Source organism: Papaver somniferum, chromosome 11 (assembly GCF_003573695.1).
Source record: "Papaver somniferum cultivar HN1 chromosome 11, ASM357369v1, whole genome shotgun sequence".
Taxonomy (NCBI): Eukaryota; Viridiplantae; Streptophyta; class Magnoliopsida; order Ranunculales; family Papaveraceae; genus Papaver; species Papaver somniferum.
This window is the reverse complement of record NC_039368.1, coordinates 105,768,344-105,788,637: the sequence shown is the minus strand read 5'-3', so window position 1 is coordinate 105,788,637 and position 20,294 is coordinate 105,768,344. Positions and strand designations below refer to the sequence as shown.

The 20,294-nt window shown below is 36.2% G+C and overlaps 3 protein-coding genes across 4 annotated transcripts; all 3 read right to left on the bottom strand.

The window, feature by feature from the left end:
- Positions 1–2,216: 2,216 nt before the first annotated feature.
- Positions 2,217–9,163, bottom strand: LOC113322075 (ubiquitin carboxyl-terminal hydrolase 8-like). 2 transcript variants are annotated; one of them, XM_026570088.1, is made up of 13 exons: positions 8,905–9,163; positions 8,544–8,792; positions 7,828–7,969; positions 7,076–7,135; positions 6,888–6,983; positions 5,906–6,229; positions 5,585–5,803; positions 5,311–5,481; positions 4,768–5,025; positions 4,516–4,664; positions 3,620–4,345; positions 3,256–3,529; positions 2,217–2,837 (listed from the first exon to the last, which is right to left on the bottom strand). In XM_026570088.1, exons 1-13 carry the CDS (start codon positions 8,991–8,993, stop codon positions 2,721–2,723), a joined length of 2,874 nt encoding a protein of 957 aa, XP_026425873.1. In that variant the 5' UTR covers positions 8,994–9,163; the 3' UTR covers positions 2,217–2,720. The 2 variants fall into 2 exon arrangements, with proteins under 2 accessions (XP_026425873.1, XP_026425875.1); XM_026570090.1 differs by having other exon boundaries at positions 5,585–5,725.
- Positions 9,164–9,951: 788 nt separating this feature from the next.
- On the bottom strand, positions 9,952–12,759 carry LOC113323012. Its single transcript, XM_026571238.1, has 4 exons — positions 12,600–12,759; positions 11,650–11,864; positions 10,747–10,997; positions 9,952–10,618 (listed from the first exon to the last, which is right to left on the bottom strand). The coding sequence occupies exons 2-4, from the start codon at positions 11,849–11,851 to the stop codon at positions 10,154–10,156; spliced, it is 918 nt and encodes a 305-aa protein (XP_026427023.1). The 5' UTR covers positions 11,852–11,864; positions 12,600–12,759; the 3' UTR covers positions 9,952–10,153.
- A 2,261-nt stretch (positions 12,760–15,020) lies between these two features.
- LOC113320210 (7-methylguanosine phosphate-specific 5'-nucleotidase-like) lies at positions 15,021–17,496 on the bottom strand. Its single transcript, XM_026568146.1, has 6 exons — positions 17,356–17,496; positions 17,005–17,152; positions 16,842–16,902; positions 16,622–16,754; positions 16,327–16,453; positions 15,021–15,081 (listed from the first exon to the last, which is right to left on the bottom strand). Exons 1-6 carry the CDS (start codon positions 17,457–17,459, stop codon positions 15,046–15,048), a joined length of 609 nt encoding a protein of 202 aa, XP_026423931.1. The 5' UTR covers positions 17,460–17,496; the 3' UTR covers positions 15,021–15,045.
- Positions 17,497–20,294: the final 2,798 nt, after the last annotated feature.

Genomic DNA, 20,294 nt, shown 5'->3' with positions numbered 1-20,294 from the left:
AATTGGGCTGGAATGGCCGAGAGAGGGTTTCAAAGTCCCAACAGAGAGACGTGTTCTGTTTCGAGTTTAGAAGATTTTTGAGAGATTTCTGGAGGACTTTGACGCTGGATTAACATGTACATGGTCCTATTCAAGTCTAGGGAAGAGTTTGGTAGCTATTATATAGCTAACAGCACGTGAAAAAAAGAAAACAGAACTGATTATCGCTTCAACCTCAGAGAAGAAAAAGAGGAGATTTCATCGGGATTTGATAACCCTGTTGAGTTATAAAAAGGTTGGGTCGAGTCATAAGAAGGGTTAGAAAGTTTTAGGAGAGAGTTAGGAGGAGTTTAGAGACGAGAAGAAGAAGTTACAGGAGGTATTGTTGCTCCTGCTGCTGCTGCTCGAGGAGGAAGAAGAAGACGAAGAACAGACTCGCAAAGTCCGTCGTTCTTCGACAGTCTTAAAAGCAGAACAAGTATCGTTCTTATACAGCAGAAAGGGCTTATCGTTTACAACAGTCTCAAAAACACTTACCCCTTTGTAACAGTGACGCTGTAACACTTCCGCAGCGTTGCTAATTTCAATTATCAATTATTTTCATCAATAAAAGCACTTATTTAGCCATGAATACATCTTGTGAGTGTGTTTTCGGGATGAGGAGCTAAACCCATTAGCCAAGGCGACGGAGGAAGCCATTGTTCCACATTAATTGGTATAATTCTAATTTTAATATTTATTTGCAATATTTTTACATGATTATTTGCATGAAATTTATATTGGATAATTGATTTTTATTGAATAATTGTGATTCGTTTTGATGGAGCATGCTTAGTTTAAGACTTTTGATGTTTCATGCTTGGTGTTTACATTTATTACTTCAAAAATCTACAAAAAGCATAAAATTAGAATCACTCTAAAAGAAAAATTGCATGAATATTAATTATTAGAATTTATCAAATAATGGGTCAATGGTGGAATCCAAGTCTTGGTGTTTTTTCTCTATAACTTTGAACAACTCTTTTTATTTGCTTGTTTAATTTAAATCTAAAAATTGTTTTCTTCACAAGTCTGATACGAATCCGTTTTACCACTTCAACTACAATCACTTTTGATAAACCATCACACTGCTTACAGGCAAGATGCTTCAATTCATCAATGGTGCTCAAAGTATTAACATGAAAAGTAGCATAATGCTCACCATGATTCAAAACAGCATGAATAAACTTCTCATACATATTTGATACCCCTACATATAACAAAAGAAATAATAATAGTTTCAGATTTGCATAACCTAAAACTTGAACAGTGTACAGGAAAGTACACATTTAATTGAAGCCAAAAATCAAATTTCAGTAAACCTAAAATCAAAGATACTCCATCGATTAATCGAAGATATAAGCTTCAGAATATACTAGAACACATAATTGAATAAATCAGAAGCCTACAATCTAATATCAGTTCGATTTCATATCATGCAACATAAAACCAAAGTCAAGAATAATCAAAATCATTCAACGAAAATCAAAAGCTAAAATATAACAAAAATCAAATCAAGAACATACAAACAATAAGATGTAACAGATCGAATTCATATCATCAACTGATAAAATCAAAAAAAACTAAATATCAGAAACGAAATTCAACGATGAAGCAAAAAGAAACCTAACCTCTATAAATCTGTTAAATCACCTCTGAAATCTATATCTGGATCGATCTATCTTTGAATCTGTCGTGAATTCAAATATGAGATCAAAAATAATCAATTTCAAAACACTTCACCAGTAACCTGAAGTTGAATTATGTTGAAGAAACGATGAATTTGAACAAATTCTCTCTGAAACTGTTAAATCGCCTCCTCAATACTTCTCTCCCCGGCTCCCTGTCTTGAGTTCATGTTTGAGATCTGAAATTTTCGATTTCAAATCCTGATTATATATATGAAATCGGTTCAAGGGTAATTACGGGATATTGGCAGTACAGAAAATCGGGATCGTGACCCACTTTTGGACTAACTCATCCATATTTGGACTAAACTGTTGGAGGCGGGGCTTTTTTGGACTAGAGAACACTAGGCCTGAGATGAGTGAACTAAAACGTCCAATGCCCAGTAACTTAGGGACTAAACGTCAATTTCTACCAATTTATAATCTCTTTATCATCAATAAATTCATCTTTCGTAAAAACAAAATAAGACATCAGGATCGTATGATAAAAGAGCTTTTGCAAGATCATTATAATGTATGTGGTAGTAAAAAAGAAGAACAGTACCACGTAGTCGGTGCATCGCAAAAGTTTAACATTGGTAAAACAACTTAGCAGTTACAACTAGAAACCCTCCAACAAAGATTATAGCTATTTATGAAACAATATTACTTGGAAAAAATAATATTCTTACTAAATTAATTTCCTAAGTAAAAATAAAGTCTGCCACTATGTTACAGTCATCCTCGACATCATCCAGAGCTTGAATATAACATTTCCAATTTTCTTGTTGCCTGTCTCAGATCTTTGACGCTTCTATCTCTCTAATAGAAGAAAATGCAATCTAGATAATGCAGATGACTAAAGAATGATAACTCTGGGAACTGGTACATTGTTTCAGTATATTACCTAAAGTTTCTTAAAAAGGGAATCTGACAATAACCCAGAAAATAGGTTAAGTTAATTTTAACTTCGAGAACAAGATTTTCTTAGTTAATGGTTAATGAATTAATATTTCTACTGCTATATGAGATTAATTATGCATCGCGTACTCTTCGATAGAATAAAACATAGGCTGCTGATGTCTTTATTTTGTCTTCACTTACGGCAGAAACATGACTGTCGTCAAAATCAAACCATTGATTACCCCCGTGCTACAGAAGAGAAAAGCAAAGCTGTTTAGTCCTCAACAAATATAATCGTCTTTATATAGATAAATTCGTAAATAAATTCACTGAAAGGAAACACAGTAGCCCCAAAAAGCAGCAGAAAGAAGGCAATCACTTTCACTACTAAAACCAAACAAACAAGTATGTTAGTACTTCAGCATGGAAAATTTATTCTATATCTATACATATACAGCTGCAGAAAAAGTTGGCCAAAAAAGATCCTCAAGCTCAAACAATCAAATCAGATATTAGCTACTACTCCTTAGCTCCCAAAGATCTAACTCAGGCATTTTAAAATGGGGTATTTGATGTCCCATAACACCCCAATTGGTATGCACTGCGGCAAAATAGTAGAAAACAATGTTCGCATAGAAAGTAAAAAAAAAAGAAAAACACCACTTACATAGGCATATGCTGTATAATGGCCACCTCCCATGCTCCCATAATGATTACTAACTGCATACAACACATATCTGTATGATGACTCACCATCCTTCCATGCAATATAATTAGACAAATCAAGGTCATGGATCGGGAAATCCACAAACGTCTCCAGCTTGTTCTTCATGAATCGGCTGTATGAAAATCTTTTCAAATGAATAATGAGAATCTCCGGAAGTCTCCATAGATCTAATTTCTTGCTCGCTTGCCGATGCTTCAAACAACTCGGGCAGTACCTATTTGTAAAGATAGCAGCACATGAGAGAATACCACTGGAGATACATGAGCAAAATTTGACTTACTGATGGGTTAACCATAAAACTTACCACATGTCTTCTAGTCCTAGAGGCTCATCTTTCAAAAAGGCTTCGAGGCATGAGTATAGAGAAACAGATTCAACAGAGTCCTGCGGTCTCTTACTAAGAAAACTTGATTTTGAAATCTCAGGTAATGAACTAAGGAGACGTGTATCATAGCATTCATTCATTTTATCTCGCCAACATACGAGTACATTTAATCGCCTGGGGAACCCTGTTGCAGATAGCGTTATTGGTTCAATCAATTCCATTTTGGCATCCTTTATCCTTATACCCTTCTCGTCGGTGAGGAAAAAGTCCAATTCAATTTCAGAATGTGAATAATCAACTGATGCATCATCAAGAATATCCGGAGGGTTTTTCACATCCCCTGTCTCCATATCAGAAACCTCGTCATCTGCAGTGGCGCCTCTACTATTATCAATATCATCTGATGCTTGTTCTGCTGGTCTTAATAATTCCATACCCGAAACCTCGTCATCTGCAGTAGTGGATCTGCTATCAGTATCATCTGATGCAACTTCTGCAGGTCTTAATAACTTCATACCAGAAACTTCATCATCTGCAGTTGTGCCTCTACTTTTATCAGTATCATCTGAGGCAACTTCCACAGGTCTTAATAACTTCAAATACAGGTTCCTGATATCCAATCCACTAGCAATGTTGTGTAACCTTGCTACAAGAGGAATTCCAAATGTTCTCCATGTTGATGTCATCTTTCCATAGATGCACTGCCTGAAAAATAAGATCAGAGTAATTCAACAGAAGAATGAGATATGATATGGCATCTTCATTTACACAAACCAACTTCACATGTGACTCAAATCAATAATACATTGCAACTCTGTTTCCTCCGAAAAACAAACAAATCTGTTGAGATAATAAAAAGAAAATTTATATCTTACTCCTCCAGCCTTTCATGCATGAAGACCACTAAAGGGAGCTCCTCGTGCTCTTTTGGCAATCGATAGGCAGCAAGCTGGTCATCATCTCTAATCAAGGACAATGAATCTGATGGTTCCTCAAGGTAACGAATGATCCGATTGTTGTATATCTGCAACAAAATCCGTTTTGAAATGTAATCAAAAGACGATGCAGTCAGCATTTGTTATCTCCAGCGAGACCTAGACTTGTGAAAATAGAAAAACTTTTCATACCTCCGCAACCAATAAAGCCTCACTATTCTTTAACGAACATGCAGCACTTAAGGCCTGAATTAGATTCTTGCACTTTCCATATTTGGGAACAGTTATAGTACAAGGAGATGGTCCACTACTCCCGTCAGTGCTCAAAACTGTCACAGTCATTGTCCTCATCATCGTTGAAGGAAGCGGAAGAGAGAGGTACATGAAGGGATCAAATGTGATGGAGACCTTATTGCAAACAGGACACACTAGTGTAGACTTGTACTGGCCCTGCATTTAGAGATAGAAGTACTTGAGTTGAAACGATTGTGAAATGATATACAATAATAAACAAAGCAAATAGAACTTTACTAACAACAGTTGACTTGGTCAGAAACTGCGTGGCTGTACCAAGAAATCTGGGGTTTAAATCCCACTTACATCGAAGTTCAGGGACATTTTTCTTTCTTTCTTTGCCTAGCTACCTGGGCTTGTAGGTAGCAGGCTCTTCTTATAAAAGAGGTCATTAAAAAACAAAGAAACACGAGGAAAAAAAAAACACTATCAGATACTCACCTGGCATGTATCAACTATGATAGAGTCATTTCGAGCACGGTGGTACCGCCAATACTCATCAGCTACTTCTTCGTCTTTACGACCCTCTGCATCCTTAGCTTCAACATATGGCTTGCATTTCACGCGATTCAGATCCTCATGAAGACCATCCAACAGAAAAGCAAGAAGCTCCTATTGAACAGCCAATGAACATATTCAGTACAAATTTTCTCTCGGTTTCAGAAAATCAAGAATTTAAAGATTAACTTCTACAAAGTAAGAGAACGTCTTTAACCTGTGAATCGTGCTGGTTAAAACCACTGAATTGAGGAGCAAAATGAGCAAGCTTTGACTTGAAAAGACGTGGTGCCACCGGAGTTGCACCAGGAGCCCAAAGTTTCCTTAACAAGTCCCCGAATGCTAAAGCAACTTCACCCTGAGCAAGAAGTGGGACACTTAAGAGACTGAGAAAGTGATCCAACCAACAATATACTTCTCCCAAGATGATGAGCAACTACCTAATTAAAGAAGCAAGCTACTATTATCGTTGAATCATTACCCCCTTCCAAGAACATGAAGTAAAGAAATGAAAAAGTATAGCAAAGCAACAACATACATCCATGCCCAGTGGATTATCCCGGTTGATTTCTAGACTATAGTCCCCAAGAAAATAGTCAACAAGCTTTGGAGTATGTGCCAGGCACTGAATGGCACTGTTCATGAAACACGTGTTCCCAAGATTTTGTAATCCTGTCAAACCCAATGAACCAGTTGCACTGGTACCACTCAAGTCCATATTTCCGGAGCTACCATTGCTCATGAATGAACCACGATAAGAGGAAAGTGACATCTTAGACTGTTGTAATGTCTGTTCCTCTTTCTTTCCTTCTTTGCACTTCATGGAATCTGACAACCCGTACACTTGCAACTCCAGGAAAATCTGCCCAGATGTATACCAGTCATTCAGGGTGGAAGACATGAAAACAAATCTACAAGCACAAGTGATCGGTCTATTTCATTATAGTATTATCCTTACTGTCTATAGCAAATGGAGCCTAGAACATTTTTGAACTAGGACACAACCATTGTATAATATTAGAAGGAGAAGATACGACCACACTCCCTTGAACAAAGTGTCTAAGGTCAATTCAAACGCTGTAGGAAATTATGCTTCTCTAGGAACCTAACTAAAATCTAATACCTCACTGTGAGATCTGAATCCATATGAAATGTCCTTAATGGCATAATCACATCAGAGGCCAAACACAAAGCTCACATTCAGAAGAAAAAAGATGGACTAACTTCACTGTAATTGTAAATCACTCAAAGTGTGGTGCTGAAAACAACCTTCAATGTATCTTCTTAATTGTTATCACCCAAAAAACAGAAGAATTATTAGAGACAAGGTTAACTTGGACAGTCAGTAGTGATTGTTAAAAGTTGTGTAATTCTCTTTAACAGGGTAGATTACATCCATCACACTGCCGCTAAATGCTAGCTAAAGAAAAAGCAAAGTAAAATAGAAAACTATATTAACGCATAATTTCTTTCATTACTTCCCTTTTTTATTAAGTAACTCAAACACATCAAGTAATTACCTCTGAATCTGACTGACGCTGACAATCTTTGGGGAAATTATTTCTATCTCTCATGAAAAACAAAGTTGTCTGCCCAGAAAAATCCCATATGCGTAGCTGTACAAAAAGCAGCCATACAGTGTCAAGGTTTATTCCTTGTTTAAGGAAAAAGTAAATAAAAAATGTACGACGGCGCTTAAGATGCTTACTTGCTCATACTCAACACTAAAGATCTTCAAAGCTCTTTTGAAAAGCTCCAGTGAATTGTCCTGACAGAAAACCAACCAGAGTCAAGAAAATAAGAAGCCACTGGACTGAACAAAACTAGTGGTGCCTCGATAGGTACCTAAATTCTAATACACATCAGTGAACACACCAAGAGGAAGCAAACGCCCAACAGTACAGCTGTCCCTCTCTCTTATTATTAAATATGTAAAATCTTATGTAACTATACTGAAAAATGAAAATGACTTCTTGTAGCCCGAAAACTGATAAAACATAGACACATGGATGTTCTGTATCTCCTGAATAGCTAAGTTTCTCTACCAAGGAATGACATGATATGCATAACCAGATTTTCGGTAACAGTCAAGGACTACTGAGATACCCTATTCAGCTTCCAAAATTGGTGTTTGTGAAGGTGGATACCAAAAACACTATTAACAAACCAACATTCACCTCCAAACACTGAGTTATAAAAATCATTACCCAAAGAAACTAATATGATTTAGAGATGGTTTGCATTTCCATAACAAAAGGTGACCAATTGTTCGATCAAACATACAAAACCGTGCATCTAGAATCAACATCCATGGCAATGTTTCTCAAAAGGAAATACTTTAATAGGTGTACAATAGATGGAGGACAAAATTTGACAACCCATAACTATGTTTATGATCCCCAAAAGTAACTATGTCAAAAACATAAAAGAAAGTTCACTAACATGATTACAAGAACTGACCTTTTTGCATATTTTTACTGCTAGTGAATTTGTTTCCCGCAGGACAGAAAGCCTTAATTGTACAGGATAAACATCTGCCATATCTTCTTCTGCACCTGAAAAACTCCCTGCATTTTTTGCTGCCACATTGCAGTCACTGTGCCTACAGGAAAAAGAATACAATTCATTAAAAAAAATGTGATGGAAGCATCTCAGGAATGACACATACTATGCCATGAACTGAAAGAAAAGAAAATAATAAGAAGCCCTTATACTTAACAAAACGAGATTTCCGCTGTTGTGCAAAACTGAAAGAAATCACCCATTGTTTGTTTCTGACTTACTCCTTATTATTCCGTTTGATAGTTGTTAAATTTGTGTCAACTGAAGTACGTATTATTATTCCTTTTGATAGTTACACTCAAGCACATCAATTTCAGCACTACATCATACTAATCCGACTTACAAAACACAGGCATAAGTGAGTGGACTAAACCTATCTGAGAATCCTAATAAAATTAACAAACACTTGAATTTCAAGCTGTACAAATGCATCAAACAAGTAACAACACAAAATCATATCGCTAAGGAAGTAATGTTGCTCGTTATGTTTCTGTTTGGGCGAAAATTGATTAGGGTACAGACAGTTTCACTGTACCAAATCAAGATAATCCTCTGAGTAAGTGAACACCACAATAGAATCACTGGAATCAAACAATTAATTATATAGTTCTCACCATTTAAGTGCTTGTAACCACATCTCACCAGGAACTAACGCGTAATCCCTCCCTGAGATCCCCTCTTCAGGATGACCATTTTGCATAGATTCCTCTTCCCTCTTAAGATTAAAAGAAAGATCCGAGTAAAATATATTAATGATCTTAAAAGCACCATAAGATGAAGCCGTCGAAGATGCTGTATATAAGATCCCTCTATTGTCATCTACATTACTAAACGTCGAAGAATCTTGCGCCTCCCTCCACCACCTGAAAGCAATATTTATGTATGCAAATTCAGAACCTAGAAAAAAAAAACTAAAGATCTATTAACCAGATCAATCAAATTTGAGTTTGAAGCAAGGGGGATAGAGAAATTTACTTATAAGGAACAACGTAAACCCTGTCTTCTCCTGTAATAGGGAGTAGCTGGGAGCCATCAATTGAATCTTCTGAAGGTGATACCTCCATTTGAAAGGGGGATTTCTAGAATCTCGACAGAATATGAAGGCCGGATAGAGGAGAAGAAAATGGCGGATTTGGAGAGACAGAGAGAGAAAGAGGGGGAGGGGGGTGAAGGGTTTTTTTTATTAGTGAAGAGGAATCATCAACTTCAACTATCAAGGAGGGAAACGAGAGGAAATGTACGGACAGAAAAATGGAGGACGAGTAAGATGAATTTTACCTAAAATGTATAATGATGATCTAGTACTACTTAGTTTCACCAGCTTACTTAGCGCTGTATCATCTACCGTTATTTTGATGAGTTTAGAATTCTCAGTAAGACGATGATCGTTGGATTCATATCGTGTTACTGTAGTTGCGGTGGTCCGTTTTTAAGGATTTAGTTCAACTCAACTACTTAAAAAGTGTTCATTAACTGGGATTAGGTAGTTAAATGGGATTTCATTGGTATGGGAGAATCAACAGCCAGTCTTTACCAATATTTCCAGTACTTTACCCATCTTTCTAGTACTTCTTAAGTACATAAAATGGAATATATTTGTCTGTTATAGTTTTTTTTGGATTCCAGAAGTATAAGTGTGGAAGTTAAAAGCAAAATGTTTTTACATGACAAAAGATTTATTTTTTTATTTTTAAAAGTCATTCTGAAACCGTGTACACACTAATTTTTGATCTTTTTTTATTTGTTCTGACTTTTTTACTTACAATAGCGATGCAAATAAAACAACTATTGAGACTTTTTTACTTCCAATAGCGATGCAAATAAACAATCATTGAGACTGATGGTGGCTTGGGTAGCAAAAAAAGAATGGCCGAGGCTACATGGTCTGTCTATTAAGAGAAGCAGTGGCCGTCATCTTTCAACGTAGGCGCCAGTGGCAGGTACATTGCCAAGGCCACATATGAAGTATGATTTGGACGTCCATTGTCTGTCATGTGAAACTATTTTTGCAGAGACATCCCCTAAAGTTGAAACCATAATGTAAATCATTGGGCGAGGTTTAGTCATCTTGGCACCAGAATGATGAATATACAAACTTGGAAAACTGAAGGTACACGAGGTAGGCATTCCATTGCTACACTATTTCACACTCAACAAACATCATTGGATAATAAAGGGTGCAGAAACAAAAGTTCAGTGTTTCAGTACTTTGGTTTCTGTCACATCAGTATAATCGAGAGTTATTGTTGTAAGCGCGGCCACCAGGATAAGGATTCCTGGCCGTTGGTTCAAAACCCCCATGATTTCTAGCTTCCTGAAGATACTGAGCTCTCTCTCTGTATGAGTCAAACTGACTTGCTGCAGCATAAGCTCGACGTCCTTCTCCAGCTGCTGCTTCGGCTGCTGCATAGGCTCGCCGTCCTTCCCCCACTGCTGCTTCAGCTGCGGCATAGGCCCGGCGACCTTCTCCAATTGCTGCTTCTGCAGCAGCTACAGCAGTTGCAGACCCACCATATCCACGAGGGTCATTTGGTCCTGTCTGATTTGGAAAATGATCCAATATCAACTGCTTATAATGACTTTGTCGTCCTTGTGATTCTCTGCGGAGAAAATCTTCCCTTCTACTGGCGTGTTGGCTTCGAAGAGCCGTTAGTTTCTCGTGATACCTCGCATTGATTTCAACTATTTTCTGAACCAAGAACAAAAAGAATTGAGTTCCATCATGTTGAGGTTGACAAAAGGAAAATGTCCAGTTTCTAAGTTTCATGATTGGAAAGAAAAGGAAAAGAACTGATACATTTATGTGATATAACTCACCTCCTTATGCCTAGCATTTTCTGCATCTTCCGCTTCATCTTGTTCCTTGGTTAGTTTTATAATATCGCCGTGAAATTTGTTCTCAAGAACTTCAAAAGTTTGGGAGTGAGAACTTTCATCGTATCCGATTTCCGTATCTTGCTCATGGATTTGCACTCTCTGGTCGTTGATGACTGCTTTCTGTAAACCCGATTGTGAATCCAGCCTATTTTGACCCTGATATAAGGCTCTAGGTGCATCACCTCGTTGACCTGCAAATACAGTACAAGTTAGTGGTTATTCTTTTTTTATCAACGGTAGGAAAAAGTGTGCTGGTGAGTTTAAACTTCAACTGTGGGCATCAACACCCATTGATTTTGCCACTCTACTTGAGAGGCTTCGGCAGTTAGTAACAATACAGCTGAATATCCCGAATTTGATTTTCAGATGAAAACTAAAAATATATTGTAAACTCGATTTCTTTTCCACAACTTACAATCAGCACAAGGGGAGTGAGCAAATATCAGATACCTATATGTGACAGAAGTACTTGAAAAGTAGTACAAGTTATTGATAAGTCATGAGAAGTTACAGCAATGTTTTGCTCACAGGAACTAACTACACCACCTTTTCGTGGAAGGCATGAATCTGAGAATTGGACAAATATAAGGAATCCTCATATTGAGCATGCTGAATGACCTTGTGTTAAGTTTGAGATTGAATGTTAAGATGCAAACTTAATATATGAGTTGACTTAATACGGTTTGGATATGAATTTTTTAGCTCAACTTACAAAATGCATCCCCCAGCCAAATTAAATGGTAAAATCAGATCCATAATGCATAATCCTAAATATATCATCAGAAAGTATAAACACATAGTAGAAGTACAAAGCTAACAACAATTAAAATGAATACCACTTGCCTTCAAAAGCATGAGACTGCCATGGTCCTTCTGGTTTTGAAGGCACGTAAGGATGCTCTTCATCACCGGGTAAAGCATCTGGCCTTCCTGAGAAATGATTTGTTCCAGAACCTTGTTGCATTCTCTGTGCAGACATATGCTGCATTTGAGAAGTAACATACGAATTTAAACCAGGCTCAGAAAATTGTCCCGGCCGCCTCATCTTTCACCCTCACCTGAACAAATATATATGTCACTTAACAAAGACATTTAAACACAATGATCCAGTTAAGCGGGACCCGTTAAGAACAAACTGATGTTTTCAAGATTACACAAGAAAAGGGAACGAAATATAAACAGGCAACAGAACATTATAAAGTAAGTTTTGCAAGGGAATAATACACCTCCAAGAAAATGAAACTTAATCTCATTCAAGACTAACGGCAGTTGACACAAAATCCACAAACTCCTAGTTCTCTGAAACATGTTAAATTCACTATTCAACAAGGAATTCTTTTCAGAAACTAGTTATTTCCAGAGTTTGGATTTTCACCTAACCTTTTCTTTTATGTTAGATTGTATTTAGCACAACAACAAAAGTGTGAGAACCCATTAGCTCAATCCTCCTACTGCTTAAACACCTGCAACCTTAAACATTAATTGACCAACTCTAATTCTGATAAGAAGCACAACAAAACCAAGCATTCCCTATAAAAACAATGCACTACCAATAAAACCCCTAGAGAGTTTACCAAAAACAATGCAAGCAGGCGAAATTCAAAACCTCCCATTGAATTTTAAATCTCCTCAAGATATAAACTTGTAATACTCATACAACCTTAAATTAAATGAAAACCCTAAATTATTCCACAACTCAGCCATTGATAAAGTAATCGACCACAAACAGCGAACATAATTACACAGCAATAGAACTCGGAATACGAACATAAGGATTGAAATTTAGTTTAAACCTTGTTAATTTTGATTCCTCTTTGTGTGCTGTTTGATCCTTCTGGTTTTCTTCAGGTATGTACGAAAAAATAGCACGGTATAAGCAAGAAGAACACTTAATGAAGAAGAACACAAACCCAATTTGGTATAAAATCGGAGGTAGGAGTTCGACCCGTAACGGTAATTGCCAAATAAACTCCTGTTTAGTCCCTTCCTATGGGCATGGCAAAGCCCTAAATTTGCCACTGTTGCACCCATTATACGCACCGCAAAATGGGATGCAGATTTGGCTAAGTGGCGAATTTGCTACTTAGTCAGGTGAGGTTTAGTTTCACCGAGCGGTGGAGCCTGGACGTGTAGGCCGCCGTGTAGGCGGCCAGTGTTAAAGACTTGACCGGTCGGTGCAAGTTACACGCTTGGTATATCTGATTCAACGACCATAAATTCATCCCCTATAAACACCCGATTCTAATTTCATTTCAATTCGCGTCTTCTCTACTTTTTTCATTTTTAACATTTATGATAATCTAACACAAATTTCATCATCCAACTCCCATGTTCTCTACAATTCACTATTGTTGTGTAAGTTTCTGAATATGGATTTTCAATTCGATTCTCGAATCAAAAAGCGTAACAAAATTAGGAATGAAAAATTTACCATGACCGAAGATGAAAGCATTTGCAGAAATTATGATTTTTTTTACACAAGATAGTATCAATGGTGCCCAACAACCAAGTAACAAGTTGAGGGATAACATATTTCATAAATTTTGTGAAGAAACAATAAACATCAACGATTGTGATGCAAATGGATTGTCGGGTCGCTTCGTTACAATTAACGCCCAGGTTTCCTTGTAAGCTGCTATTATAATGCAAGTTGTTCGTGCTCGAGCGAGCGGTCTTGTCGATGTTGATGTGGAACGAAAGTGTCGAAATGATTGGCACCACAACATGGGGAAAAATTTGCATATGAAAGTTGTTATCATATTTTATAAGTGTTACCTATACATAATCCAGATGTGCTATCAAATTTACAACATGTACCTGAAAGGTCACCATGCACTTCTTCTCCTTCAACACCAAGTTCACAACCATCCCAATCATCTCAACCCCCTCCAGATACTCCTTTTTCTTCACCAGACACCACAAAAAATCAAAATTCCAACTTGAATCTCAATGCTGCGATTAAGAAACAACATTTAGGAAGAAATAATACAAAAGCAGCGAGAAAAGTTGCAGAAGGAGAAGCAACTGAAAGTTTTTTAGAAAATTTTATGAATCATCAGAAAACCATCGAAAAACATAAAGCATTTGACCGAAAATTCATGATTATGAAGATGAAAAACATCGTCAAACTCAAGACAGGTTTGTTTCATACTATGACAGGAATAAGATTCTCAGTGCAAAACAAGTTAGCAAAAGAGTTGGAAGTAGAACGTAACAACAGGTTAGCAAAAAAGTTGGAAGAAAAACGTAACAAGAGAAATTTGGAACAACAATTTGGAGGTCAAATGAAGATTAAGATGATGATGAATCAAAACACAATTAAGTAGAACTACTTCATTAATTAATGTATCAATCTTTAATTTAATAAAATGTAATAGGTTGTTAAGAGTAATGAAGTTGTAATAGTTTTCCATTACTTGGATTTTGAATTACATAAATGGTTTGCATGAAAAAATACATAAAATTAAAATTATACAACATCTCATTGAAAGTTAAACTTGGCAACATCTCACTAAAACTAACATCACCTACGAGTTATGAGATTCTCCTTAAGAATTCGGAAATGTGCTACTTATTCAAAAAAATCCTTTCCATCTTCGTCATTCGTCTCGAGCTCGGACTCCCATGTCAGCATTGGTTTCATCTCTAAGAGGATATCGATTGACAATCCATCTCATAGTTATAAAATCCACAACTTCTTTTTTATAGTCATGAATCAACAAAACAAAGCAGCTAGAATGATCCAGGTTGTGAGGATCACATGTGTATGTGCAGAAAGTTTCATGAATTTTACCCCAATAACTCATACTGGGTAAACCATTATGTCGTTTTCACCTTTCTTTGGGTAGTATATTACATAGTTCTATAAAGAGATAAATCTTCATCTTCAGTAAAGCTAGCAGGATCATCCATAAATTACAGAAAAAGTAGACAAAATCTTGAATGGAGGTGTGATTTTGAAATGGCTGAATTGATAGGTATATATAGGGATTTTTGGAGATATAGTCTAGGCCGCTCAATGCATCCTAGGGCGCTCGATGCCTGCTAGGTTGCTCATTCAAGTGAAAAACGTAAACTAGAACCTTAAACAATTCAAACAATTTAGGTAGTATTAACCATATATTTGAAAACTTAAAACGATTCGAACAATTTCAATACTAAACAAATAAACTTACAACAATTTTTACAAGAAAAAATATGATATAAAATTAATCCACCCGCCTTCCTGTTCTTCCAAACTCAACCCACATATTCGATTCCAGATTGTCCCTTAACCTGTCATACAGAAATTTGTTCTCAATGTGACTAGTCATTGTGCATAGATCCTTGCAGGTAATCCTCTTTTTGGTTGAACCTTAGGCCTTAAATCTTCATCTTCATGGTTATTCCAATCCTTATTACAACGGGTTTCCTGGATTACCATGTTATGCATAATATATAAGTGAGCATGGTCTTATGCATTTCACGAGCACTTAAAACACGATAATACCCAAAAATGATGGGTGAAATTCCGCTTTAGAGTTCCTAAAAGCCCGTTCCACATCCTTCCTCAATTTCATTTGTATAATATTAAAATATGTGTATGAAGGACCTAATTCACCTGCAGGGGGCTGACGATGATATTGAACTAAAGTTGACAATTTTGGATAAATTATCTACAAGATAATACCCATGAGTGTAACGATGACCATTGATAGTGAAATTTACTTTAAGACTAATTTCATACTTTAAATCTCCAAACAAACGTGACTTGTGCAAAATATTTATGTCGTTCTGAGACCTCAAAAGACCAAAAAAAAACGTGCCATATCCAACAATCACAAGAATAAGCAGCTTCAAAGATAACAGTTGGTTTTGCGTAGTGACACTTATACTGAACGACCCGATAGGTAGGGAAACCTGTCCATACCCAATACATACAGTCAAGACTACCCAACATTCCTGGAAATCCCCTTTCCTTATTTTGCTTTAATATTTCTTTAACATTTGCATCAGTTGGTTTCCGTAAATAGGCTGGACCAAAATAAACAATCATTGCTTCGCAAAACAATGCAACATACTTGTATGCAGTTACTTTTCCCTTTGTTAGAACTCGGAGGTTGTCATATACTAAAACTCTTAAGGAGAAAACTTGTGAAAAAATTCTAGTGATTGTGGTTTCACTAGTATAATTCAAAATATGATACCCAAGTGGTGATTCAAAATACGACACCCAAGTGGTGAAGTCTCTGAGCGAAGATCACACAGATAAGAAATCACACAACCTTAAGTCACTCAACAGACAATGAAAAGACCCTCAGCTTGATCTTAACCACATCAACATTGAGTTTATTCACCAATTACCTCTGCTAACTTAAACATGAGCCAGTTGTTAAACTTGATTCATAATACTCTATGTCCATGCCTCCGAACCCTTACTTGTAGGCCCCATATTTTCAAACAGTTGATGGTACACACTTCTAATCTATGTTAATAGTTTAGATCATATGACAGAAATTTCCAAGCAGATGAGTTCTTTACCTCCAAAATCTCAAATAGTTCAACTACCCCCTCCCTGAAAGCTATGTTGTTTGCACTAGATACAGACTTCTTTATGGCATCATAAGTAACACCTCCCTCGATAAGAAGAGAGTGCGTTTTCTCCCACCTGCAGTGATGAATGACGAATGTTATTAGCATCTCTACAATTGACATATATAATAAATTCAAACAATCTCTCAAGCTCATATTAATCTTCATATATGTTTGATAACCTTGCTTAATATTATCAGCTAATCACAGTTAATATGGATGAAAAGGATTAACAATTACATACCACTCTTCCATGAGCTTTGTTTTTTCTTCAATGGAAAGTGTAGGAGAGAACTCCAATGGATGATAATATCTAAATAATTCCTCCCTCTTGAGATCAAACTCAGGATTCTCCTGCTGCAATAAGCCATGACTGCCTAACCATGTTATTAGTGACCATTGGACAAAATTGTGGCAATACAGAATCCAATATTATCTTCAAACATTGAGAAAGAAAAACCTACTATTTCCTCGGCTCCCATCGACCCAATACCTCGTTAGCGTAGCATCAAAATCAGCAATCACCTATTTATTACACATATAAGCATCAAAACATGTAAGAACTAAAAGCGAAAAATTTACTGAATAACAAAGGAAAATAAGAAAAAGTGAGTAATGGGTTCGAACCTGGAGTTTTGCTGGACCGGCATTACGGATTGCAGCTTTCTTCTTGTTTAGAGAAACGGGTTCATTAATTACAACATCAAAAGCTTGAAAAGAAGTTGGTTTTTCCATTTCAACTCCAGTTCTGTAACTACTCTTACAAGACCAAACCCTAGATACATAAACACAAACCAAGCAAGAATCATAAATTAATATCAGTATTCATGTTCAAATGCAAGTAGATATATGTTTTAATGCCGCGATAATGTAAAACAAAGATTTATCGAGCATAAAGAAATCAGACATTTTTATTACAGTAGTTGTTTGTCCAATAAATATGGAGAAGATAGAGAAAAGGAGAAGTATACTGCGAACCTGGTTTTGATGGGAAACGGAAGTATACCTAGTTTAGAAAAGCTAGTAATGTTCCGGCAAGTTATTAGGTTAAATGTAGTGATGCTTTGGAGTCGGTGACTCATTACAGAGGAGTGAAAGTAGAGAGGAAGGGGAGTTTGTTGTTGTGCTCGAAACAAACGGCTGAAAAATTGCGAGATGGCTTATAAATAGAAGTCTGGTTAGTGAGTAACCTTAGAGCACCGTGGGTTATGAATGGACTTTGTCTGAACCATGGGTGGTGATACTTATGGTGCACCTTGGCTAAGCCAAGGGTTGGAAAAAAATGCAAGCATATTGGTACTTGATTTTTTTTTTTCTTTTTTTTAGAAGCATCCAAAACTTAAAAACGACTAGAGTGTTATTGCACGAGGGAATTTTATACTCACTGCATCATTTAAAGAAATTTGATTTATGCACGGAGGGATAGCTTGGTCCCAAATTTTGGTCGAGAAGGTTGTTGATTGTCTTCCATCCGCCGCTTCATTTGCTAGACCGTCTGCTGCTTGATTTCCTTCTCGATATGTGTGTTGGATATCGCATACTGGGATGTGGCGCATTCTTTGCTTTATTTCTGCAATCATTTCTGAAATATACCATGGAGCTTCAGTTGGTGTCTTTATGAATCTCATGAGATTTTCTGAATCCATTTCGAAAAGCACTTTGTTTCATTGTCTCTCTGTCGCCGCTCTGGTAGCTAGAAGCGTCTCCCACGTCTCAGCGGTGATTGCATCCGTTATTCCTAAAGGTTGTGCAATAGCCAGAACCGTAGACGCGCTTGAGTTTCTGCATATGATCCTGCTACTGCCATACCTAGGTGTCCTCTAGCTGCTCCGTCAGTATTTATCTTGATCCAGTCTGGTTCTGGTTTGGTCCAACCTATGTAAATTGTTGTTGTTTTCCTTAAGATGTTTGGGGTCCAACCTATGGTACTTGATTGTATGATGTCGGGAACTCAGTTTTCCCTCAAATCTTTATTATTGTAAAGCAAAAGGGTAATTCAACACTTTTTACTGAAATATGCGCACCAAAAGAAAAATAAAATAAAAATAATTTGGAGTTAAGTTCGTCAAAATAAACCAATAAATAATTAGGGACAAAAACATACACTTGACTCGTCTATTAAATAGAAGTTTCGAGGATCAACAATCAAGACCTGATTTAAATTTTGAATTGCAAGTTTGCAATCCTTTTTCATCTCAAATTTTGATTGTACAGGATCAAAATTCCAATAAGCACAAGACTTGTAATCTATATTTCAAGATGTGAATTCAACAAGAACTACTTTTGCGATATTTCAGTAATTTCAGAGCAATCTCCACAGAACCTAAGGAATTCCAGTCTTGTTCAATGATCACCGATCTTGATTTAAGACTTACAAGATTGTTATTAAATTTCTTCACTTCTCTCCGCAAATCCTTTTCCATGTTTCGAACCTCACATAAAATCATATATAATTTTGGAGAAAGATTCTTAAGATGATTATCATGAAGAGATGACAGATCTCCACAACGAATATCATTACTTAGATTTGGAGCAGGATTTGATTCATCATTAGATGAATCCATATGAAGTTTGTTATTAGGAAACAATAAAGTCCATACATTTTCAACTTTGTAAGAATTACAGCTAAAGGACGACATTGCGTCAAAAACTTTGTGAAATAAAATGTTATTGTTGTAAATAAATATTTGGTGGATTTACACCACACTCCCCCCACACCCCCACCCACCACCAATTTATGTCTCCTTCTTTATTCTTCTACATTCTCCGCTACTTTGTAACTTCCACAACTAGTGTCATAACTTAAGTTTAATACCTCTAGTAATGGACATGCAATCCGTTACTCCTATATTGTTAATGTTAGTTTTACCACATTCTCTTATGTTTGTCTATAAATTGAGACTCATTTCCTTTGTAATGGACAAATCTAATGAGAATGTTTGTTTATAAATTGAGACTCGTTTCCTTTGTAATAGACAAATCTAATGAGAATTCTCTTTTTTTTGTTCTTTCTACTTTCTATTTCTCTTTTTAGTTTATAACATGTTACCAACATGCTTTGATCACTTAGTAGGTTTTTATGATCGATATTTTTTTTTTAGTTTTCTAGAAAATATTTCGTTGTTTTCCATTGTTTTTGTGGAAACTAAAATCCTAATTTTTTAATTAGGTTCAATTTTATTTATTTTTACATCTAATTTATATGAGCTAACTCTTTATTTTGTCTCATAAATTATATTATGTATATGCAAATCCTTTTGATTCTCAACCATATATTTATTTATTTATTTACCGCTTATCATACTTGATTTAGTGTAGTATTGATAAGATGGATTTAAATGACCTACACAACGACATTTTTTTGTGAAAAGCAGTCTTTATTTTTGATTATCGGCGGACTGATCCTATATGGACAAAACCTAATACAATTAACAAGTAAACCAACAATAAAGATCCTAGTATATGGTTAAATATAAAGTTTTTTATTTTTCTTGTGCAATCATTATGTGTAGACCAAATATATGTCTAACTAATTGTGTACAAGAGCTCTTAAACGATCTCAAAAATCAATATCCAATATCAACCTAGTATGTACCCAATTATACAAGATCAGAATTGAAAAGACGAGGGTACCCAAATACACCACATTCTTTTTGTTTCAACCTATAAGTCCTCTACCGAATGTGATCGTCTATGGACATAATCGAGACAATACGACAATTCCGTTCACACTTCGTGTGATTTTCTATGGATACGAGATCGAGACAATACAACAACAAGATAACTTGTGTGATTTGTTAGAGCATAGCTTGGTTGAACCCACCAAGCGTTGGTATGTCAAGTTTGGTTGTCATTTTTGAGTGAACCAAAACTCATTTAAAGATTCGCTTGATTATTTACTAGATTCAACTTCGTGT